A 25,101-nucleotide genomic window follows, 5' to 3' on the forward strand; every position below is an offset into this window, starting at 1 on the left:
ACCAAAATTTTTAAATAAACCCAACAGAAAACAACCCCACACCCCAAAAAAACCCAACCAACCAAAAAAAAAAACCAAAACCAACCCCAAAAAGCCCCTAAATAAATGAAAACCCCTAAACCCAGCATTTAGCAGGAGAATGTCATTGCATCCTTTTCACTACTGTCCAGTTTCACTGGCTGGCGTTTTTAGCAGTCTGTAAAGCTCTCCCTTGTAAAAAAGCTCATCAGATATGCAAAGTTTTTTACCTTTCTCCTCTATTCTCTCTCATCCTCCATCTCCATACTTGCTTTACAGGGGACAGTCACAAAGTGCAGCTGCCACCAAGCCTTTGCACCCCTAGCTGCTGACTTCACTCTACCTCCTTCCCACATGATATGAATATAAAGCATAAGCATTAAAGTGCCAAAAACATAGTTTGTCTTGCTGTTAAAGAGAATTTCAAATATGTTTCAAATATTAAGATACCTACAGACTTCTGTAAATCTGACTGGGGGACCATCTATGTCTCCAAGCACCTTCATGGCTCTATAAACCTCATCCTACTCCTCTTCTTTTTTGTACACAATTTATTAGCAAACATTCTATACTTGCACTACCCTTTTCATCATCCTTAAAAGCACTTACAAATACTAATTACTCTTCACATTCCCTTCTCCTGTGAAGTAAGTAAGGATTATTATCCCCTCTGAAGTAAATACTGATTACTAACTCCTTTTTCCAGTCTGAGGATATATAGAAGCAGGTCTTAAGTGGTCTGTACACCACAAAGTAAAGAGGAACTCCTGAAGCATGGACTAAGATATGGAAGTTCTCCATCCTGTTCTCTGTGACAGTCTAAATCTCAGCTATCTCTTTGCAAATTATACTCTTAGCCCAATTGTTCCTCTCTGCTGGCTGATGATCAAATATTTAATGCATGCCATAAAATGAAAATAGGAACTCCACAGCAGCGCCTCTTATTTGTCATGCCCCATTACTTAGACAGGGTGGTAACGTGCTCACGTGACAGTTTTCAATTTTATTATACTCTCTATTTGCTCACTCACTTAAGATGTTTAAAGAAGAGTTGTATGGATTATCAGGCAGTCTGAAAAGTTCAGTTCAGAGCTCTTCAAACATATTCATTTTCATCTTATTAGCACAAGTAAAGTAAAAGCCTTAGGCAGGTAATTTACCATCTAGTTTATCCAAAGGAACTTCTAAAGGAAAAGTCAACCTTTGTAAATTGTTGGTGATAATCTCCAAATTGATCATTAATTATCAGCTGCTACTAAGCGTTTCTTCCATCAGTGGCACTGTGAAAATAATGCATTTCTCAGAAAATCTACCATTGTTGTCACTGCACTTGTGTAATCAGCCCTTATTAAACCCAGCAAAGTTCCAGGGCAGGCGGCTGCCTTGTTAACTGAATTCTGTCCAGCCACTGCATTTTCCAGGCAGCTTAAAAATTAGTTATCCACCAAAAGGAAAGCATTTGTTATCCATGTTATATATTTTACATTCTATACCCTCCCATGTGTAGTAGCAGCTACAATTAATTTAAACCCATTCAACTGTGCTTAATAAAGAGCCATTGTTTTGTACTGCCAAACTCTAGCTGACATACACAAACTTCATCCCTCCCTTTGCAGTTTTAAGATTTTCTTCCACTGCAAGTCAATGCTTACAATCTATCAGCAAAAATTTGAAAAGATCATTCCAGACTTTGTTTGTGAAAGTGAATTCTGCAGGAGACCATGTGTTCACCACCTCAGGTCCACATCACACAGAATCAGAGCAGGACCTTTTTTGTACAAGAGTCTGCACATCAAAACCCAGCTCAGCCTTGATGCAAATATTCTGCCAACTGTTCTCCAGAATTGCTGAGTATATGCACTAAACAGAGTTTTCAGAATTTTGGGAAATACTGTGACCAATGTACAAAATCTGACATTGTCACAGTTCCTACTCTAATTCCCTTCAATGGACAGTCACAGCTAAGTTTCCTGCAGCAGCCATGGATGTCACACACCTCCCACCTTAAGTGAGACCAAACACACCTGACAAACAATACTTTAAAAAACAACGAGGATCCTAAGCAGGACCACAATAAACTGCAAGTCTGACAGCCACTTAATCGTGTATTGTCATATCAAAGTTGAAAGAAAGCAAAGAATTAATATTAGATGGAAGATATGGGCAGGTAATGACATTTTTTAGAAATATAATATCTGGAAATAGTATCCACAAAAGGCTGCATGGTTACATACATAGAGTTTACTTTAGCTTGAAAATGGTATACAGGTAAAAATACCCTAAAACAGGGGAAATGCCACCACCATGGGCTGTAGGTATAACTCAGCAGCAGCTGAAGCCTTTTACACTTGAGAATGGCAATTCCAGTAGCACTGCAATATATTTCCCTGGTTTTGTAAAATTTGAAATGCAGGCTAACTCTGTAGCTGTGCAGCCACATCATCTTGAAAACACAACACACACACACACACACACACAGAGTAAAAGAGTTTAGTTCACATTTAAAAGGACTGACTGCTCACTGGGTTCATGACCTCTGTCCATTGGCAACAACTCCACATTGAGTCCTGATAATTCCAAATGCAATGGGATTACAGTCATAAAGATGGAAAAACACAACAGTACCACAGCTGAAAGAAGCACCTTCCCTTAAAGACAGTTTTGCTCAGACAATCTGAAATTGAAATAATTCAGGTTTACAGTTGCAGCACAGGAGCTTTTAAATAATATATATGAAATTTCTTGTTCAAAGGGCAGGAAGCCTGAATTGGAATAGAACCTTACAGAGAGATGGGACACAAATCAGGTAAAAAAGAAGAGAACAGTATTTTTATCAGTGAGATGGTGCCACTGAATGGGCTGCTGCTGCTTGCAGGAGGCTTGAGCTATAAAAACTTTAATCTTGAGCAAAGGAAACAAAAGAATCCATCCAAACTATTAAGGTGTGCTTCTGCTCTGGACAGGGGAAATGTCAAATGTCACCTCACTAAACACCCCGAGCACTGGATACATGAGAGTCAGAGAACTGCCTGTTGTATCCTAGGTTAAACTGCCAGGACTAAAAATAATAAAAAACAAACCCACAGGCACACGTGCAAGTAAAACACAGTTTAGGGAGATAAAATTAATTCTGTGATGTGATTTATAGATAATTCTTTTTAGGAGAACTACACCACGACTCTCAATGTATGCTTAATATGGGAAACAAGATCTGTCATCAGTAAACAATTTAATAATCCAGTTACACGAGCAGTAACAATTCCTTGGCTGGTAATGAACAATATGATATCTAAGTTGTCATCTCTTAAACAGAGTCTTGGTTGATTTTCTGTACATGAGTAGTCCTGATTAATTCAATTGTGCCCTCAGTGTGTTTAGTGCCTGTCTAGATACAGGAGAAGAGAGTCTTGCAAAGGTCTCTCTGAGGATTGAGTGAGCTTTGAAATTCTAACTTGGGCCACATTATATGAAATAGAATCCAGCTTACTTGCCAGGAAGCAATAAAAGAGAACTCGGTGAGCCTGCTCATGTGAATACATCTTAGCAGAATCAGGGCCCACTCGAGCCACAAGGGAGGAGAAACTTAAATAAAGCATTTCAGTATACCCATTCTTTCAGCAGTTCTTAGTCTGTATTAGTAGCTAACATTTGAGGAAAAGAAAGGTTTGCTGCTTGGCAATAGTGTGGTGTTAATGTAACACAATCTGTTAAATGAAAAAGCAAAATTAATTCCAATTTGGTGTCTTCACATTTCACACTCCAGAGACTCTCATGGACCGAATGAAAGACAAGAAGGGGAAGAGAAAATTTAGTGATTTTTTCAAAAATTAATTGTCTATTTCTTTGCATTTCACCTAATTAAGTCAAGAGGCAATCTGAGGAGAAAATAAGAAAGCTCTCTTGTTTTTATAGGTATTTCTCACCATGTGGCTAAGAAATGTCTGCCTCTGTCCATCTTTCACTGCCTACTCCCCCTCTTCCCCTTGTCCTCTCCACAATTCAAATGTTTAGCTTTACTTCATCCTCACAGCAAGGAATGGATTAAGCAGAATTACTTACTGCTATGCCAATTAGGGATGAATTAATTACAATTTTGCCTCCTGTCCCTCTAAGGTTGCAAGTCTGTCTACCAAGTCCAACCTGAATGTAGTGAAGTGAAGAGCTGCAAACACTCCAGAGTCTGCAGAAACCAACTTTTCCTCCTGACCTATTCAAGCCTCTTGCTGCACTGGGGTGACCTAACCTGAGTTCTTCTCTCCAGGCAAAAGCACAGCCAGGCTGCTGCACTCCTTGGTACCTCAATTCCCAGGACTGTAAAGAGGGGCAGTAATAATACCTATTTTTCAGCTGCATTGCTCAAGTTAATCCCTTAATATTTGTAAAGCACCTTGAGGCCAAAGCACATGGGGCACAACAGAAGCACAAAGCGTTACCATCATCATAATAAACTGGGGCATGTTCCAATTACACTGTTCCTAGTGAAGTCTCCCTGGACCTCCACTCAGGACATTTTTGGTTTCTGGAGTTACATGCACGCACTGTCCAAACCAAAAAAAAAAAAATGGAAAGCTACACAAGACTTCTTTTCCTCAGCAGCCCGTTTTTTCCTTATTTATTTTTTTTCTGAAAAAATACTTTGCCATACCACCCACCAACCACATTCACTTCCAGGCTAATTATACTTTGAAAGACAACTAGCATAAAGATGATTATAGCTTACAGAGTCAAGGGAAGGCCTAATCAAATAAACAGGATAATTTCCCTTGGTCTCTCACTTTTTTCCACTTGGCGATGAATCTCAAAAACGTCTATAGCCATACACCTTAAAAAGGCTACAACAGTCTTTGTTTCCCTTTTCTCCTCCTTTTTTGCTATTCCTATATACTCCCAGCAGCACCCTCCCCAATAAATTGCCAATCCTATATTATATAATATTATATATTATCCTATATCCTATTACCCAACCTATAAATTGCCAATCTGAGCTTCCCCTTCACCCTGGTTACAGCACAAAATGAGGCAATTCTAAATGACCCATTGCCATGACTCAAAAAAACCCAAAAGAAGTAAAAATAGTCCAAGAACAAGAGCAAAGGGCCCAGTATCATGTCACCTTCCATATAAAATCCAAAAAGCGGGACAAAAAGCGTATCTCTCATGCAAGTTCCCCCATGTAAGCAGTCCCATCCCATTCCCACTTCCCTCCTGTGTCAATTCCTTCTTCTCTTCCCTTTTCACTATCCAACAAGACCATGGATGCTCCAAGGACAAGCATTTCATAGTTCAAGGCCAGGCTGGATGCAGCCCTGAGCAATCAGATCTAGCAGGTGGCATCCCTGTCTTTCAAAGTGGGGTTGGAATGAGATGATCTTTTGGGTCCCTTCCAACCCAAACCATTCTGTGATTCTGTGACAGCGAGGCCAAAAGACCCCAAAGAGTTAAAAGCTCTTTTTGACTTCAGCACCTTCTGAAGCACAGGAGAAGGATGCCTAATCCTGCAAAGATCTCAGCATTTCCAGCTACCACTGATTCCAAGAGAAACTCTGGGCATTTAATTTTGAGCTTTACAACATCAGGAAAATAAATTACTTAATATTTCCCTTTTGATTAATCTGTGGTGATTTTCCACAAACCCACACCTTGTCAGTCTGTTCTACTTTGCTAGTCTGGTATTACCTATGACATTATAAAAGGACATTCCTCTACAAACAGAACATGAACCCAAATACCACTTTCTTCACAGAATAAATGTAATGCACATTTGGTCAAGTCACTATATAAAGTGGTAAAGGAGGCACCCAGAAAAAGTATCCCATGGATTTGATTATAACATATTCTGAGATTTTTTTTTAATGTAATTGTTCTGATATTGTGTTTTTTTAACATACCAAAAAGTGCCACTATTTACCCAAAGGAAAATATTTTAGTTCAGCTCTCTGCCACTATTTATTCTAGTCTGTTTTTCACATCTATATAGCTTGTATCATTATTGACATAGCTATATGAGTAATAACATGTATCATGCCTCTTTCTGTACACAACTCATATAAAGAAGAATAGGGTAGTTCAGCCAAATGACTAATTATTAAGGGTATATTTTCAAAAAAACAGAAATCAATTGCACATCACAGTCACTGGCTGGGGTCATTCATTATATCTCTGCTGTAGATCCTGCTTTGCTTTATAGGAGACATGTCATTACCAAGAGGCAGTAAGAAAATACTGTAGAAGTTTTAGCTCTCTGAGTGATAAATATGTTAGTGTTTTGCAACCTACAATAAAAAAGATGAAAAAAGTCACACAAAAAAAGGGAAGATGGAGCAAATAACAGTGCTGGTTTGCTGGTTCAGTGATATTCTGTTCCAATGCACCTCTTTTAGCACCTTATTCCTCACATAAACATACAACACCTACCTGGAGCACCTATGGTGCTCTCTTGCAGATCACTCCTAATTAAACACTTAGAGATTCTGACTTGATTATCTGAACACCATGGAAGATCCCAAATGCAGATGAAGTGGAGTTTTAGAACTGAAATATTCACACACCTAGAAGGCATATAAAATTTTCCAAGTAGGATAGCAATTTTATACACCTAGGATGTTCAAGTGCCCTGGCTTGCTTTAATTGGATACCCTTAGTAAACTAAATAAAAAAAAATCAATAAAAGGTCCAAGCTTTCAGACTTAGTAATGTCAATTGCATAAAAACAAGTAAGAAACAAAAATAGGTTGTGTAAATAAAAAGGAAACAAAACATCAAACCAAAACAAAAAATCAAAAATAATTTCAACCCTCTCAGTCAGCATAGCTGGGAAACCAAGGAATTCAGCCTGTCCAATTTGAGTGTGTGAAGCAACAGCATGAATCTCTTCCTGTTTATTTTTCTGAGTGCCTTACCTCAAGACTAAATGTTGAGAGGAACGAGTCTGTGGTCCTCTTGCTTCTATCTGCCTACTTGGACATCCTTCAGTGACTACACTCTATAACTTGTTAGGTGTTAACCACATCTCCATTCCTTACTCTACAACAGCAGCAGTTATCTTTTTATCTTTTAGGTGATAATGCCTGTATTTCACAGGACAAAATAAAAATATGCATTCTAATTTGGATTATTAGCCGTGTAAAAGTGCATCATGCACTGAATTAACATGTAAGAGGGATACTAAAAAAACCTGAACAACCCCACACCAAAAGAAACACAAACAATAACAAAAAAACCCCTAAACTATATTTAAATGGCCCAAAATCTGCTCTTTAACTGATGTCATGTACACCCATTTCAGTGTTTCACAATTGCTTCTTCATTCCCGAAACATGAAATCATTCCAAGGGGACTCCAAGCTATGCTGTATTTTCCACGTTTCACTTCAATAAAATATAACAAATACGTTACCATGTAGTTGGGATTTTTTCTGCAATCATCATAACAAACCAATGTTTTCATAATATCGCCACAAACCACATCTATTACCTCATACAAGAGTACAATGTTTTGGCAGTGCAGTGCAAATAGTAGGAACAACCTCACCATCATCTTCCAAAATAGTTCTTTGAAAACATTTCCAAAAAACAGTAGCGACAAAAGCCGTCACTTCATTCCCTCCCTCCACCCCCGGGATGGATGAGAAGAAAGCACTGAAACAAGCACTGCCCTCTCCTATCTCTGAGTTATTAAGGGACTCTGGATCACAGTCATCCACAGCTAAATCACACTGAAGTCAACAGGAAACATTCCAAAACCTGGAGAAACTGCATACATCATTTAACCTGAACACTCCAGAATAAGGTTTAAGAAAAACAGACTGTTTCATCTTCCTGTCTCACATGCCTTAACCAAGTCATGGTGAAGGCTGGGGAAATACCTAAATTAGACCAGAAACGTAAGTAGTGCCTCATTTTAATGTGAAAATAACACTGAAAATTACAGCAGAAAAATTTGAAGATGAGGTGAAAATTCTTTTTGCTTGTGGCCTTTTGCTTTAGAAAGTCCAAAACCTACAGAACTTCAAAGCAATCAAAGTCATTCAAAGCCTAACAGGGCTGGGCTTTATTTATGTGTTCAATCTACTATATTCCTTCCCAGACTTTACCCAAAATGGTTTCAAGCAACTTACTGTTAATAAGGATTAAACCTACTTAACTGAAGTATTTCCAGAGATCACATCACTATCAGGCCTGATTAACAGGTCTTGAAGTCTACAGAAGCGAGGCTGCACTCCTCATGTATTCTAAATATGACTATATATTTGTATTCTGGATTCCCTCTCAGTGAGAACCAGTGCATGCAAAATAAATTCCACAATCCCACATCTTGTATACAAAGGGCATCACACATATCCTGCGACTTAAGCTATTCTCCTGAAATTATCTTAGTCTCACACAATCACACTTCAAATACCCCATATGTCCACTTTGGTTATCCCTCCTCTGAAAAGCTAATAAATGTAATACTTAGATGCAACTGCATTTCATCTAGAAACAATTATCTGCAGTACTTTGTGCCAGGAAAAGCATCAATAGGCATCGTTAACAACACTTCCACTTTATTTTCTTCCCGTCTAATGGGCCCAATCCAACACCCAAGCGAAGTCAATGAGAGTCTCACAATTGTTTTCAGTGGGAGCTGGACAGAGCCTCATGATCACACATGAATGTGAGGTTTGTGCAAGGAGGCCGAGTGACAAGCACAGCCTCTGTTTATTCACACCACGATATTGCAAAGGGAGAGGAAGAACAAACTTCCCGGGATGTTCCCACTACCCAGAGCTGCTGAAGAGCCACTAATAAAAGCTCTGGAGGTAGAAGTGAACACTGCTCTCTGGAATTACTTGGTCCTTGTTCTCTTTTCTAAAACTGTCTGTAAGAGCTGAAAACTGGTGCCTGGTGAAATTAAACGTTTACCTGTTACGCTCCCTAAGTGTTTGTAAAATTAAAGAACACAATACAAGACCCAGCCTTGGTGCTACACACAGCCTCCCATTCACCTGGGTTGTTTTCATCTCAAAGGTAAAAACAAGTCATCTGCATGACAGTTCTCAGTTACAATGCACTTGTCTTGCTTTACAGAACTTCACCTGATATAGGGCTTAAAAATGGCAAACAATTTATTTCAGGCACTCACTTTGATGTTTCATACAGATAAAAATAAGGAGAGGGAAAAATGAGCTCTCATTTTCCCCCAAAATACCCATCCATGGAACTGGTCTATTTCCAGAGAGACTGGATGCACGAGCCAAACTATTAAAAACACTTAAAAGTGCCCCACAATTCTAAAAGGCCTCCCAAATGCTCTGTAATTGCTGGCTCACGTGCAATGCTTTCCCAAACCATTTTTTTTTATTTCTTTACGAAAATCACGTACTCTTCCTACACACACGCTCATCCCTTCCTCCTGCTTTCAGTGTTAAATATAACATCAGAATCTTTGAAGGTACAGATGTTATGTTTTGGGAGATAAGAAATCCTGTTCACTTCTGGGGAGCAATAGAAAGCAGCCTGGGAAAGGTTCATCTAGCAGCGAGGTAAAGAACTGGTCATGCCAGCAGAGAATGGGCTGTGGTCACCTCATGAGTGGTTGGGGACACATGTGGACACCCTGTGACCAAAAATCAGATTGGGTAAAAGGACATGTGAACAACAACACCACGGTGGTAGGAAGCCTATGCATGCTTGTTTTGGGTTAACTTTAGAACATAAAAAGGCTTGGTTTGTTGGAATAGATGATCTTCTTCAAAGAGAGAGGTCCACGTGTCTTTATTCCCCATTGCTACATTATGTAGCCTTTGAAATGTAGAAGACAACTTTTTTCTGGAGACTTTCAAATCTTATCTATCTAGGGCTTCCTAAGACACAAACAGCATTTATGCTCCAAGGGATTTCCAAAGTCCTGCACTGGCACGTGCCTGACCTCACCTTCCCTCAAACACTGGAGCTACAGTCAGAGGAACTGGCAGGCTGATATTCCATTGCCATCTGGCACCTGCATATTGCAAACCTCAGTTTTACTTGGGATTATGAAAAGACAGGCCACAAGGAGAGCTCAGTCCAACCATTAAACCCAGTCATTCGCACCCAGCTTTAATGCAGATGTATCTGTGAGCCAATGGTAACACCAAACCCACTGAAAATCACAGACATACCAAGAGCATCCTCCCTGAAAACCATCCTCTCTCCACCTCAAGCTTTCCATAGGTTGGATGGCTGAGCTTAGTGGGAAGGCTGATGGAATGCAGCAGTCTCTTTAAAACCAACACACACCAGAAAGAGACAAGAATTTTAGTGGGGGAAGCAAAAGAAAGAATAAATGAAAAAGGGGAGAAAAAAAAAAGGAGGGAGAGGGCAAGATATTTGCTCATCTCGTATTTACAGCACAGGGGAAACTTAGCCTTAACAGTGTAAATCAAATTAAACATTTCAGGGGTCTGGCTTAAAAAGCTACCATTTTAATAAAAAGGGGGACAATTGGGAAGTTGTTTAAAAACTGTAGCTCCATTCTCCTACCCTCTGCCTCCTCCTTTTCCTAACCCTTCCTCCCACACCACCAACTGCCATCTCTACCTTGCCATGCAGTCACTCCAGAATTCCCTCCCAACCACAGAGGACTAGAGTAATCTACAGAAAATAAACTGACAATAAATACGATTATATTACCTAAAGGGAGGAGGGGAAGCAACAAAAATAACCAAATTGTTGACACTGGTCAAGAAAACATTCCCCTCTAAAATTTCAAAGAGCATGAAGGCTGAACAGCAAAGGTCTCATTATGAATTCACTCAAAACTGGTTTTTTACAGAGTTCCTTCTCCCCCATCCCTGAATACAGGAGCTTATTCTTGTGCAATCATTAATGCTCAATGGCAGATAGGCTGCTGTTTCCCACTCCTGAAGAAACCCATTTTATGGCATGCAACATGAAGAATTGCTTCATTAATCAGATGGTTAAGTAGCTCCAGTAGAGTTGGCATAGGGAGGCATGGTGACACCGCGGTGGGAAAACCGCCTTTCTTTCCATCTGTATCATCATTTAAAGGGCCTCAGAATTTCCTTAAACCTAACAGCTTTATTGTTTTAATCCCTACCTGGGATATATGGGAGAATAACAGGACTCCTCATAGAAATGTAGAAAGCAAGTCTGACTGCGTGTGGGGAGAATGTGAAAGGGAAACAGCTGAGGAAGAGAAAAGGATGGGTATAATAGAGAGGGCTGCAAATCTATTCTCTTGCTGGGACTGAAAACATTAATACTGTTAAGGCTTATTTCATATTTTTTAAAACAGTCAGATTTTTGCTGTCCACACATGATTCAACTAAAACTATGCAAAAGCTTTTAAGTTTCCAATATTATCATCATTTTATCCATAGAAATCCAACTTTATCTGTCTTTCAGCAACTCAGATCTTCTCCACAAAAAACCAGACTCAGGCTAATAAAATGTTATAGTTTAAAGCAGCACTTTCTTGAGACCACGTAACATACAGAAAATGAAATTCTTACAAAATGAGAACGTAAATATCAATCAGTCCTTTTATTCACCCTCCCGATATCTTGGAAGCAAACAAGTGCAGCCCTAGCTATAAATCAGAAGCACATTTGCTGAAGAAAGCATCCAGAAACATGAACTGACATAAGCAGCTCTCCAGACACAGCAGCAAGGAACCTTTAGCCCTGTCCAAAGGTGTTAACAATGCAGGACTAATGTAACACAGCACTAAATGGATGGCCAAACACAGAGCCTTTGTTACACACAGGAGGTTGCATTTTTGCCATCTTTTTCCAAACGTGCACCTAAGGGAAAATACTATCAAGTCCTTCCAAAGAGGGACTTTCAAAGAAGAAAAGGAAAGAAGAAACTGTTTTGTCCTGTATATTTTAAGGACAATTGCTAACAAAGAGTGAAAGCTCCACAGGTTATTTATTTTTCTTGTACGGTGGATTTTCCTCCGCTTAAGGGTAAAACATGAACTGGTCAGAGTACCAAATTCCCACATACCCAAATCTCCTAACTTCCAAAATTTATTTTATATAGCTATGTATTTCATAAATAGGGTTTTACCAAAGGTTTTAGTCATCCTTTAAACAGATTAATTGGATCAAAATGATTGCATTATATTCCTGTAATTTATGGCATCAACTTTACTTTCCACCACTGCACCACTGAAGAAAGACTGTGGTCCTGATTTAAACCTGTAAATTCCGATCAAATGGGAAAGTGTTAAATTCAGAAGAGCTTTTGGTCCATTAACTTCCATGCTGATTTGACACGCTCTGCAGTGCTTGGGCAACAGACTCTGCTATACAACGTATTCCTAAGCAAACAGTGCTTAGTGTCATAAACCATCTGGGGTGTCAGTTCCAAGGGCCACTCATCTAAGCTCCTCTGGTACACTTGGAAATGCTGAGGTGCAGAACAGAAACTTTTCCTCACTGCAACATATTTTTTTGCGAGGGTAAGGGAGATGCTGCCATCAGAGACATGACAACGAAAAGATAGGAAATTTTGGCTAAGGGTGTTGTTTTCATTATTCCATTGAAGAAAACCACTGGACAAACAAGCTTTCTAAAATGCTGGGATTTTTTCTAAGGTGCCAATGAAAGTGATACCCTTCACAATGTGGACAGTGCTCCCTTTCATATCAGAGCCTATAGTTGCAAAGCTAAGTGCCAAGCAGATGGTTGAAATCTGTTTTGTATAAAAAGTGTGTGCGCACACACATTTTTTTTAGATGGAGTTCTTTGTATTTATATTCAGGCCTAGGTTCTAGCCATCAAAACACTGGCACTGAAGCAGTCATTAGCTGCACTTTAGACAACTGGCAACTAAGGTATTCACAGCTCTCCACAAAATGTTCAGCTAACACCTCCCAGATGTACAACTAAGGCAAAAGATCATCTTCTTAAATTGGTATCGGTGCTTTGGATGGCCTTTCAATGTATGTATGCACATGTATGTAAAAAAGTTATTGTATTTATCTCCTTTTTAAAATAATGCTGTTACGCTCTACGTGTTTATTGCGGCTTTTGAAAGTACAGGCTTCCCCATCAAATTCTATGCAAATACAACAGCAGAAACTCCATTCATCTTGTTTTCATCTTTCTAAGAAACATTAAGCAGGAAATTCTGCAGGTAATTTTAACAGAAAGACTTTGTCTTTCTTATCTGATAACCATTTAGCTTATTCAAAAAGCAAATGTAAGATAGGCTCAGCTACTCTAGAGGAATCAGTTCCAGACAAGATGAACCTGTTCCTGCTACACTGGACAACCCATGCACGTCACCTCAGCTGCAGCACCTCAGTCACTTTCTAATTGCCACAAACAGCAAAACCAGAAATGCTTACCAGCATGGGGCTCTGCTGTCTGCCTGGGCTTCTCATGGAATCAGTGAACAGGTAACAATAATTTTCCTGGTGACAAATTAACAGAGGTCACACTTTTGAAAACTGGGGTTATCAAACAAATGTATATTTGGAAGAAGGTATTTTTGTGCAGCTGTCAGTCTATAGGCCTTGGTGGCCACGACTGGGAATTGGTACTTTAGGAAACACACAGTTTCAAAACAAAGATTGATTTTCTGCGCGGTGCCAAGTCCGCTAAGGTCCAGATGTTAGCTCTGGCATAATTCAGGTACATTTTCATCATGGGCATTCAGCTCATTCTAATCTGCCAGGCATACATGTTGTTTAGGAGAAAAAGATAGTTAACCTGTCGTCAAAGCACAGCAACACAGAACTCCCGAAATCTCCAGATTTGCTGAAGCCTGCAGAAATCCCCCCCGATGCTTTAGAAACTCTGGTGACATAGCAACCCATGGAAGTTTGCTGCAGATTAAGGAAAGTCAGGATTCTGCTCAGTGATCTCCTCATGAGTCACTATTTCACGCCATCGTGGTGGTACTGAGTTGAAGAATATCAGTCTTTTTCATAGAGTTGAACAGGACATTAATTAATTAGGCCTACACTTTTAGGACCTGACACTGAACTCCAGTGCTGCTCAGAATGAATGGCACTTTTTTAAAGGATGCCTTGACTGGCCCTATCACAAAACAGGCCTTTGTGAACACACTGCTGAAAAACTACAACTGAAGCACTATGGAACTGGCCAGATCATAATCCATTATCTTGAAAGTAATGTCACTCCTAAAAAGCTTATCAAAGAGAATAACTTAACATCTTAGTCACGATACTCAAAAGCAACAGAGATCAAATCCACCCAGGACTACCTCAGTTTATACCCATTTTCTCAACAGTGAAGTTGTAAAGGATGCAACACAACCTAGATGTAAAGCTACCTGCAGACCTCAGCACCACGTTCATTAGAGCATAAGCTCTACTCTCACTGGACATGCAGTTGGAAACAACAACAAAAAAAACCACACTAAAACAGATTAGAAGAACTTTTAACGTAAGAAAATGATTCCTCTTTTTAAATAACCCTGTAACATTTCCTTCATTTTGGATCCCATTTAAAAAGAGTATGTCAAATGTTTGGATAAGAATCACAACGCATTTTGGGTTCTGCAGCAGGGTTTTCTGCTTTTAGGCTGGTTGGTTTGCTCACTGTGGCTGCCCACATTGCTGCTTGCAGTGGAGTCTGCTCCTCACATTAATACTCTCCATGTGAACAATTTTTTCCTGGACTCACCTCACGCCTGGTCCTTAGGTTATAAAACATATGACAGGTCTGCTACATATGGCTGAAGATGTTAACTGCTCCCCAGGACCAAAGTTTACCTGTTCTCAGCACACGCTGTTCCCCAAATTAGCGCTTAAACACAGCGGGTACTGCTGCCCGACTCCAGTTATCCAAACTTGCTCCAGGTAAGGAGGTGCTTTAGAAGCACCCTCAGGTAACTGGAGAGTCTACACACAGCATTCCCTCCCAGCCCTCAACCACAAAACTGTGGCTAAAAACATTTCTTTAATTTATTTTATTAATTATACTCCATAGTCCCTTTTTTACATACTTAAGTGATTTGAATACTATAGTTCATCTTGCTAGAATGAGACCTTTAGAAATTATAATTGGACAGAGAGAAGTCTGTAATTTACGGTTCTAAGGATCTCAAGAAGGTAAAAAGGAGAGTGTCTTGAGGATAAAAAACAGGACTATCAGTCAGTGCCTCTACTTTTTAAACCCACACATGCAAAAGATTTTGTGACAGCATTCCTCAGTTTACTCATCTATAGGTTGAGGATAATCATGCTTCTCAATCTAAAAAGCACAGAAATCTTCATGATTTGTATATCAATGCTTACGAAATGCTCTGAATTCCTAATCAAAAGACTTTATAGGAAGTATGAATCTATTATTAATAATATCAGTACTTCTAACAGTAAAGCAACTTCTACATACATGTGTCTGGAAAAAAAAAAAAACAGAGAGAGAATACTCATACACATATACTGCTCAATTTATAAATTGTTAAGCATGGCTTCAGGACTGAAATCTCATTCATGAACCATGCTAGGGATCTCTTACCTACTCCCTGTTTCTGAATTTTCCCCATACAAAGACACATTTATATTACTCTAAGCTCTAAGCACAAAGGCTGCTCTGTGGAATGGAAAGAAACCTTCTTTTTTTGTGTTTGTACAGTGACAAGCATAATGGGGTCCTGATTCAGGATGCTTGCACTCTACAAAAACACACTAAATCAATGACACTAATACACATGAAGATTATCTATAAAAGAGATGCATGGCATACTTGAGAGTGCCACAGCATTTTCCCTATACTTTGCCTGGTATTTCATGCAAACGCCTAATGGGCATTCCCGAGTCAGACAATTCACTTCAGACTCTAAGCAAGAACAGAAAAAAGTGAGCAAAACTTACAAAACATAAGCAAAGGAGGAGAGCCTTCCACTGAGAAATTCTGCCAAATTCTAATCTCAGCTGTAAAACCAGAATCAGCTCGATGTTCTTGGGGTTCTGACAAAGATGAGAACCAGTAGCGTCTTTAAAACACACCATAAATTTCTACTTCACTGTCCAAAACCCAGGAGCAAAAAACAAATCAAAGCCTGAACCTAAAGAGAGAAATGTATTTTCCGTGTCCCTGTTATATTCAAATTCAAAAGCCTAGATATTTTTAACAGACATGGAAAAAAAGAACTATTTGGCTTTACTCAGCAACTGCAGAAGGAAACTGTACCAAAAGAATAATGTTGCATGTTCTGTTTTCACTTGATTTCATTTAGCCTTTCAGTTCTATTTCAGTTATGTTTCATTTAGCCTATTTTTTTTTTTTTAAATAATCATCATGTTTTGGTGATTCACATTTCACACCAGCCCAGGAACAAGTCATGTAAATACAACACAGCAAAATGACCCAGTTTGTTAATAGACATGCAAAATGGGTAAGAACATCCTTCCCTCCGCCCTTACCAACCATCACCTTCCCACACATCTCATGTCTATCCAAAGAAGCCTCTGCCCCGGTGAGGCCATGCTATCGAAATTTAGGGATAAAACCCTATGAACAGAAACCTGACTAATTCTTGGGAGAAAATGTTTTCAGTCTTGTTTTACAAAGTAAATGTAATGAGGACACTAAGGGAATTTATCTGGAAACAGAAGACTTCTCTGCAGTCTAATACAGCACTCAGAACTACAGCTCCTACCTAGCACAAAGCTCTGCTCAAGGGCTTTAGTCCTGACTCAGGCAGGCCACCCCTAAAGGTGAGGGGACACCATATGCTTCTTGCCCTTCATTAAGCATTCTCTCTCTTAAATCAAGGAACACTTCCAAATTTATAAAAATGGTGTGCAGAGATGCACTCTGGTCTTTCAGACTGTGCTGAATTTTAGCTTCACCACACTCTGCTGAAGTGTAGTCTCTTAAGGCACCCCAGCAGAGAGACATTCCAAACCACAGAGGGCAAACACAAGTGGGTCTGTGTGGATGGGTGCACACTCCTCAGATTTTGGGAGGCTCGCTGTTTTAAATGGCAAAAAAATTTGGGTGAAATATTTGGGTGAAATATTTTCAATTTTATTTTATTTAAAAATAATAAAAAAAACCCAACAGAGTAACAGCATTAAAAATGCTTTCAAACTATAAATATTTTCTTTAACTCGGGTCTTCTGTAATCTATTGAGCTGGCAATGGCCAATAAGTAAATCCAGCTCACTGTCAGACACATGAACTTCGGCCATGCCCAACCTCTGAGATGAATCAATGAAACTTGGGTCAGTTTTTTCATTCCCACATTCTTAAAACAATTAAGCCCAGCACCAAAGAAACCAAGAGGATAACAAACTGTACGGGTTTCTCTTTACATGAACCACATTCCTAGGGCTTTTTTTCTCTAGAGCTACAAAGGTCCATGAAGAACACTAGATGTAGACAATGCTCTTAACTACAAAAATAGCACATACCTCTCCCACCAGTTTCTCACCACTAAAAAGAATTTTGAGTATTCACACAAGAAAATTAAATATCAATTGACTCTGTTTATATTTTTGTCCCCAAATGTAACAGAATTATGTTAAGACAGAAACAAATGAGTAGTAATAAGACTATAATACAATCACAAAGAAAATTAGCACTAAGGCAACATTTTATGGTAGCTTAGGTCAAATAGCAGTCAGACACCCACATCCTAGAAAAAAAAAACCAAAATCCAAAAAACTTAAGACAGTCTATATGAACTTGAGAAAACACAAAACCAGAACTGCATGGTAAAAAAAATAAAATCATTACAGATCTCAAAAAGCATATGCCAAAATGAATTTCAATACTTGATCTTTAAAAAAAAACAGAAGCATGAAAATGAAATCTGGAATACTAAACATAAATTTTTAAAAAATAGCAAAATATAAACACAATTTGAGAATTGAGAAATGTTACCTGATTAATCCCACAGTACTTTTAAGGGAAACAAGGTCAACGCCATTTCAAACTTCCAAAGCGAGCCGCAAGCTTTTCCTCATTTTCACTTTACCTCTGAGTTCCACAAGTCAAAAATAATATCATCGTGTTGGAATTTTTTTTTTTTTTCCTTTACACGAGGTGACAAAAGGACAAGTTGAAGTGCCAAGCCAGATCAAAACCAGAATGTTGGAAAATGTTTGCCGATTTCTTTCAAAACAAACAGCTCCCCCAACACCATGGGAAGCACCTGAACTTCATATTAACATCTGATAATTCCAGCAAATGGAATTCAACATTTCCTTCCCTTTCTGTTTAAAACAATTAAATAAATAAATTTTTGCACCTATCCTAAAAAAAGACAGGCAGCTCCTCTGAGTTACTACTGTACACCTCACAATTTCCATTCACTTCTCACATTCTTTTCAAGTCCCATGGCCCTTGCTCACTAAAATTCTTCCAGAACCTTGTCTAAATTTGCTGTCTCCCAACAACTAGACAGAACTTCACGCTGTCACAAGGACATGTGGGCTCGGGAACAACTTTTGGAGACTCCTGGTTTCCCAGCAGGGCTCGGCGTGGAGGTCACGAGCAGAGGCTACGGCGTGCTGGACTCTCCCTTGCCCAGGCAGGGCCACTGGGAGCAAGGCAGCCCCTCTGGAGGGTGTGGGAGAGCTGGGACAGCACCATCAGCCTCGGCAAAGGGCGTGGAAGGAAACTTGATGGTGGTGGTGTTTTGACAAGGGGGCTGTGGGAGTAGATGGGAACGGGACAAACGCCGTCAATAAATCCCCACAAGTGCTTGCCCTCGCCCGCTGGAGAGAGCCACCCAAAGCTCCAGGGAAAAAACAGCCCATTTCAAAAGTTCCAGAAGTTCTGGTTTGGGTGATTCAGTAATCTGATGAGGATTTGCTTACTTTGCAGCCCTGTGGCTTTTAACATAATCATACGAAACATAATTTTACCTTTTGTAGGAAGAAGACTTCGCACGTTTTCCACATTTGATAAAAATCCATAGAAACTTTAAGAGGGAAACACTCTTTGCTTTTAAGGATGCTACTTGTTAAACACCAAACTCCTTGCCATCATCAGAGAAGCACTACAGCTATTGATTAATTGCTGTGAGCACTTCTTTTCTCTTGACTACAGTAGCAGAATTCACAGGCATTGAATATTTCCAGTGTGTACAGGTAAAACATGACAACACTTTTACCCTTCCACTTATGAGTTATTTATACTATAACCAGGCCTGAGCAAGAAATTAATAAAATAAAATAAAATGGAAAGTCAAGAGGATGTCAGACTGACTTTTTCAACAGTTGGGAAGGCATAGGTATCTCACATAAACATGAAATTGACCTATATTTCAAGTCTAGTATGAAAAGCATGTGAAGAAACTGTAACTGTACCTTGAGAGAAGACACTTTTTTTCCTGTAAAAATATTGTTTAAAGTGTATTTCATATACCTACAGATATATCACATTGCACAGACACATACTCCTATCCTATCAGGGAGCTTCCTGTTTAAGTAACTCAACCAGATACTCTGTGCCTCCTAAATGATAAAGCCATAAATGCTCATTAAAGCTCCCTGAGAAGTAGTAAATATTTTGTAAACTAGTTATATATTTAAGATCTCTGGACAGAAAGAGAAGGAAAAACAATTCCTCGCCTATGTAAAGGTACCAATCAAACACACTATGCACATAAACACCGCAAGATGCTTGGTGGGAGACTGTGTATGTGTTTGTGTGTGTTTTAATTAACTCCTTGAATGCATGTGATGAGCCAGCCACCCAGAATTAGTAATGCCAAACTCCCAATTTGATTCAAATGCAATGAATACAACAGTCGAATTGTGCAGGCTGGTGTGTCACTCATCAGCTCTCTCATTTGGGCTTTTGCCTTCCAAGGCTAGTTCACAATTTCAGCAACTGGTAAATTATTGAGATGTTCATTAAAATCTGTAATCTGTAACAGTCAACTTCTTCCTAGCCAAACATAAGCACAACAAATTAAATTAGTGCGTACAGGACATTAATGAATAGTCTACAAACACATTCATTCCTTTAGACTTATCTCAGAGAAATAAAACTGTTAATTTTCGTCACTGCGAAAAACTAGTATCTGCAACTTTACACTGGCACTCTATTTATTCTTCAAATCCCAGATCCCTAGAACCACAAAATTAAGCAATGAAGTTCTTTTCCCAAAATGTCTCAATGAAGTTAAAAGCTATTCAGCCTGATAGTAAAGCAATCTTTTAAATGAAAGAATCTGCTTCTACAGGTAGATTTTAGGAGAGTGGGACATCATTCTGAGCAAGCCGAGTAATAGAAAGGTATTATTCTTTCTCCAAAATTCTCAGCAAATGCAGCAGAATAAAGCTTTTAGGGTAACTTTAGCTAAGAAAAGCACTTAGGAATACGCAAAGTTTCCTTTTAAGAAAATGACTTCTCCATTTGACAGTGTTGGTACAACCCCAAAATAAATTCAGTGGGAGTCTGAAATGACTCGTGCAGTGCAGCAGTAAAGCAGCTAAGTATATTTTTTTCTTCCCAGCAGAGGCTTGCTTTACATCCTTGAGCCTTTCCTTTCTAAAAGCTATTCACTAGAACAGAGAACATTCCGAGAGCACACTGCCGGTGACTGCAAATGTTGAACTTGTTCTACTGTTCCCATCCCCACTACCTCCCATCCATGCCTTTTGTCTTTTCTAGCTCTGCCTTTTTTCCCCTACAGTGGCACTAACCCACCCATCCTCCTTCCACAAGCACTGCATACCGCTTTACCTTCAACCGGCGTGTTAAAATAAAAATGAAAAGAAAAAGTCAAGGAAATAATGAAAAAGAGAAAGGATGTCACTCTGTCTGGATGCCTAGCATAGCCTCTCTCTCAGTCTACAGAGAAATGCAAATATGTAGTAATTAATTTGGGTTTAAGAACATTCCATACACTAGGGATATTGTTAAGCAGTCACTTTATCTATTTTTCATTAATCAGATTTTATTAAGACATTAAAACTTTATGTTGGGCATTTCTGAGTTTTTATCATTCTGTAAATTTCCCAGCTGTCCGCGATGGTTCCGGCTGCATTGTCTCTACCTTATTCTCACTGAAGTAAACTTTCTTTCTATTGTGGCCAGACTTGTTATACATTTAAGTATAATGACCCAACTTAAAAAAAAAGGGGGGGGGGGGAAGGGAGAGAGAAATCAAACAACATTAAGACTTATTCTTTTCAAGACATTTAGAGCCAATTCAGGGTGCCACAGGCGCTCACACAGTACATCCCAGAAGCTTTCCCTGCGTAACACACCGAGTGGATTCCAGTTATAATATCTCCCTACAATATTGCTGCAAACATCATCCCCCTCACCGTACGCATTCTGATGCTCCTCTCAATCAAGAAGCTGAACAACCACAAACAGAAATAAAGGCGTGCAAGGAACTTCTTAGGAAAGGACAAAAATCCTCACCATTTTGGCACGGTAATTAATTATACATGTTGATTCACCAAACCTACTGCAATTTACCCATGATGCTGAATGAATTAATGAGTGTTTATTTGTCTGATACTGAGGATCATTTTCATTCTAAGTGTGTACCGTAAATTCCCCCCGCTAATGGCCACGGACACAGAAGAGAAGCCCTGAATTCAGCTCTCTTCCGTTGGGGTGACTGAAAGTTTCTCAAGTGTTTGCAGTTTACTGAGATACATTGAAACATCACAGGAAAGACAATGGGAAAGAGGAACCTCCTGAGAGACACAGGGATGCTCTGAGAGCTGAACTGCAAACAACTTTGCCTGACAAATCTTTACCTCCTTGTCATTTGCCATTCAAGTTTAAAAACAAATAGTGGGAGACGGATAATAGCAACAAAACCGAAGTGAGACATGCAGCTACGACAAGCTGGACTCCAAGCGACTGCAGAAATGTGCTCCAAGAACTGTGCTGACTGAGAATCCAAGAAAAGAACCTGCCATAAACATCTAAAAAACAATGATCTGCGCATCGTGCATGCACACACACACACGTCAACTCTGCAGGCATTTGTGGGTCTGAGGAGTTCTGTGCAAGAGAAAGTGTGTCCTCCTGGCTGTTCCCTGACAAACACACATGGACTACATGGACAGTGTCTGGGTCTGTGTATGTGTGTGTAACTATAGTCAAACACACACAATGTAAACAAATGGTAATGATTAACAAAGATACCGGTCTGTATCCCCAATTTCAACTGCAGAAGGAAAATTGTTCAAAAAAAAAAATTTTTTTTTCAAAAAGATTGCATATCCTGAGGTTCATTTTTATTGCTTCCCATTTCTACTGCTTGCTATTATCTGCATGGCAAAAGGAGAGCAGCGTATTGATTATTTAACTAGAATGTTTACAAGAGCAGAGCTGGGATCTCTGAAAATAAAACGCATGCCTAGGGGCAAAAAAAATAAGAAGAAAATAGAGAAGCTCATTCTAAGGATGATGGTTGCCCCAAATGACTTGTTTATATATAAAATTTATATAAATATCTGTATTTATAACGCAGAGAGACTTCAGCTAAAAAAAAAAAGTCCCCCAGCAGGGAAAATGAAAGGACTTCATTCTGCTTCAGAGAGTTTACAAGCATTGTGTTCATCACAAAGTTCAAAGAATAATCAAAATTGCTTGCTTATAAATGTCTACGTATAAACTTAGGGAAACACAAGAAATACTTGAATCTATCGACTGTATGAAAAAGACAAATACATGATCATGATGCCAGATCAAATCTGACATCAGAAACAGTAACAGTTTGCTCAGGTAGTTGAACTAAGTTAATACTTAGTGCACGTGAACAAAACCAATTTTGTTCCATTATTGTAATGCTAACAAACCAAAGGAAAACGCCAAGTATTCCAAGTCTGGAAAATTAACTGCATTAAAGACGACCTTGGAACAGAGCAACCAAGACAATTTCACTTTCTAGTAAGGAAGCGTTCTAGTTTCAGAACAAGGATTGAAAGTGTTAAAATAGTTCTTTTCTGCATTTCCAAATTTTAATTTTCTCCGATCTTTTAATTCAAGTGTTCTTTCCTGTCCTTCCTTTGCATGCGTGTTCCTCAGCCCACTTAAAATGTTTTTATCTTGCCTTCTTTTCTGTGCCTTTACTATCAAATTCAGTAGGTTTGAACGATGAACAGCTTGACTTAGCATATTTTTAACCAGCTGGTCTAGCACCTAGCTTGTATTGCATAGTCAGATACAACCAAATGTTTATACAGGAGGTAGCTTTCACGAAGATGAGAAAAACCTCAGTAACGCGCACCCTGGCATTCTTTCATTTACTGCTTAGAAATGAAAGTTTGGATTGTTTACTGCAGCCGCACAAGGGGCTATTAATAACCTTTAAAAAAGAAGCCGGAGGGGAGGGATGCGAGACCATCAATGGACGGACGTACAAGCGCCTGAGAAAACGCTCCCAAACATCTTAGGAGAACCAGATCATATGAAATAAGGACTAAACTCTCGGAGGTCACAAGCCATCACCAGTGACAGCAAAAACTTGATTCCAAGTAGGGAAGGCTCCTGTTTCGGGCAGGGGGAGACGGGCACATCTACGTCATAGCCGAAGCCCGCTCGTCATACCCAGACCCCGCTCTTGACATCCGCGAGAGAGGCGACGGCCAAAACTTGGAGGCAAGAGTTTCACTTTTTTTCCCCTTTCTTTTTCTGTTTGGTTTTTTTTTTTTTTTCAGCCCCCCCCCCCCCCCCCACACTCTCTCTCCTAAGGCAGAAAGATGTTCTCCTGACGGAGGGCCGGGATGTTAACTTGCCTAAAAATAATAGCTCCTGCTAGATCAACAAAAGGTCATGTGCTCGGCAGAGCGCCTTCCCAAGTTTGACGGGAGCCTGAGGTTGGAAGTTGAACCCCCCGCCCGGCCGCCACCGGGCATCCTCCGAGCGCTTTCCGGGGAGTCCCCGGGCAGGAGCGGGGAGGCTCTGCCCGGGAAGGTGGCTCTGCCCGGGAAGGTGGCTCTGCCCGGGAAGGTGGCTCTGCCCGGGAAGGTGGCTCTGCCCGGGAAGGTGGCTCTGCCCGGGAAGGTGGCTCTGCGGGCCGCCTGGGCTCGGGCAGGGTGTGCAGGAGGACACAGCACAGCAGCCTCTCCTCTGCGGCCCCGGAACAAAGCTGCGCGCCGCGGGCGCACCGCCCGGGGGCCGGGGGCTCGGCTGCAGCCGCCAGCCCGGGCACTGACACGGCGCTGGAGAAGCCGAGGAGCGGCGGGGGGAGCGCGGAAGGGAGCGGGGGGGGAGCGGCTCCCCGGCCGCCGGAGTTGCGCGCCCGTCCCCGCGTGTCCGTGTGCCCGCTCTGCCCATCCGCGCACACGCGCGCCAACAGGCGTGCTCCCATAAATTAAAAAAAAAATAAATAAAAATAAAAGAATAACCGTAAAAATAACAAGAATACAATAACAGAGAAAACACGAAACAGAACACAAAAAAAAAAAAAAAAAAAAAAAAGGGAAGAGACACCCCCACACACATACACACACCCCGCCTCAACAACTCGACTCACCTTTCAAACTCCTGAGGTAAATCAGGGTCAGTTAGCATGCTGGAAAAGCACAATTTCCCTTTGTCACAGCAGCCACCTATGGTCGCCTCCAACTGAACCTGTCAAGTGAGTCCAAACCTTCTAAACCGATTGATTTTCTCTCTCTCTCTCGCTCGCTCTCTCTCTCCCTCCCTCCCTCTCCCTCCCTCCCTCCCGGCTCGCTCGCTCTGAGCGAGGACTCCTTGACCAGTCTCTTAAAGGGGCAGCGCGCTCGCAGCAGGATGATCGCGCAGCTCCCCCCGCCGCGCTGCGCGACCTCCGGGGGCCTGTCCTTTCCTTTTAATTCTGCTCGCCCGCCGCCGCCAAACGGGAAAAGTCAACTCCTTCAATGTCCTAAAAAAACGCGGAGGGGTGGAGGGGATAAGGGGGGGGTGTGGGGTGGGGTGGGGGTGTGGGGGTGGTGGAGGGGGGAAAAAAAAACAAAAAGCAGTCCGACAATCCACCTAAACCGGCAAACCAGGAGCAAATCCCCTACGCTGAGGAAGATCAGTGGAGAAAGAAGATAAAACAAGAGCAGACTGATTAAATTGAAACAGTTGTCAACTCTCGGAGTTGAAATAGGGGAGAAGAGATTAAACACATAAAAATGTTACCAAAGGCATTTGTGCTCCGAAGAATT

The 25,101-nt window shown here is 40.4% G+C and overlaps 1 protein-coding gene across 6 annotated transcripts in view; it reads right to left on the bottom strand.

The window, feature by feature from the left end:
• The window catches only part of SOX5 (SRY-box transcription factor 5), a 290,140-nt gene extending 265,547 nt beyond the window's left edge, over positions 1–24,593 (bottom strand). For all 6 annotated transcript variants that reach the window (XM_058852941.1, XM_058852940.1, XM_058852939.1 and 3 more), the window contains exon 1: positions 24,444–24,593. In XM_058852941.1, the coding sequence (XP_058708924.1) occupies positions 24,444–24,481 (38 nt within the window). In that variant the 5' untranslated portion in view covers positions 24,482–24,593. The remainder of the gene's footprint in view (positions 1–24,443) is intronic.
• Positions 24,594–25,101: the final 508 nt, after the last annotated feature.

This window comes from Poecile atricapillus, chromosome 18 (assembly GCF_030490865.1).
Source record: "Poecile atricapillus isolate bPoeAtr1 chromosome 18, bPoeAtr1.hap1, whole genome shotgun sequence".
In the NCBI taxonomy this organism is placed as follows: Eukaryota; Metazoa; Chordata; class Aves; order Passeriformes; family Paridae; genus Poecile; species Poecile atricapillus.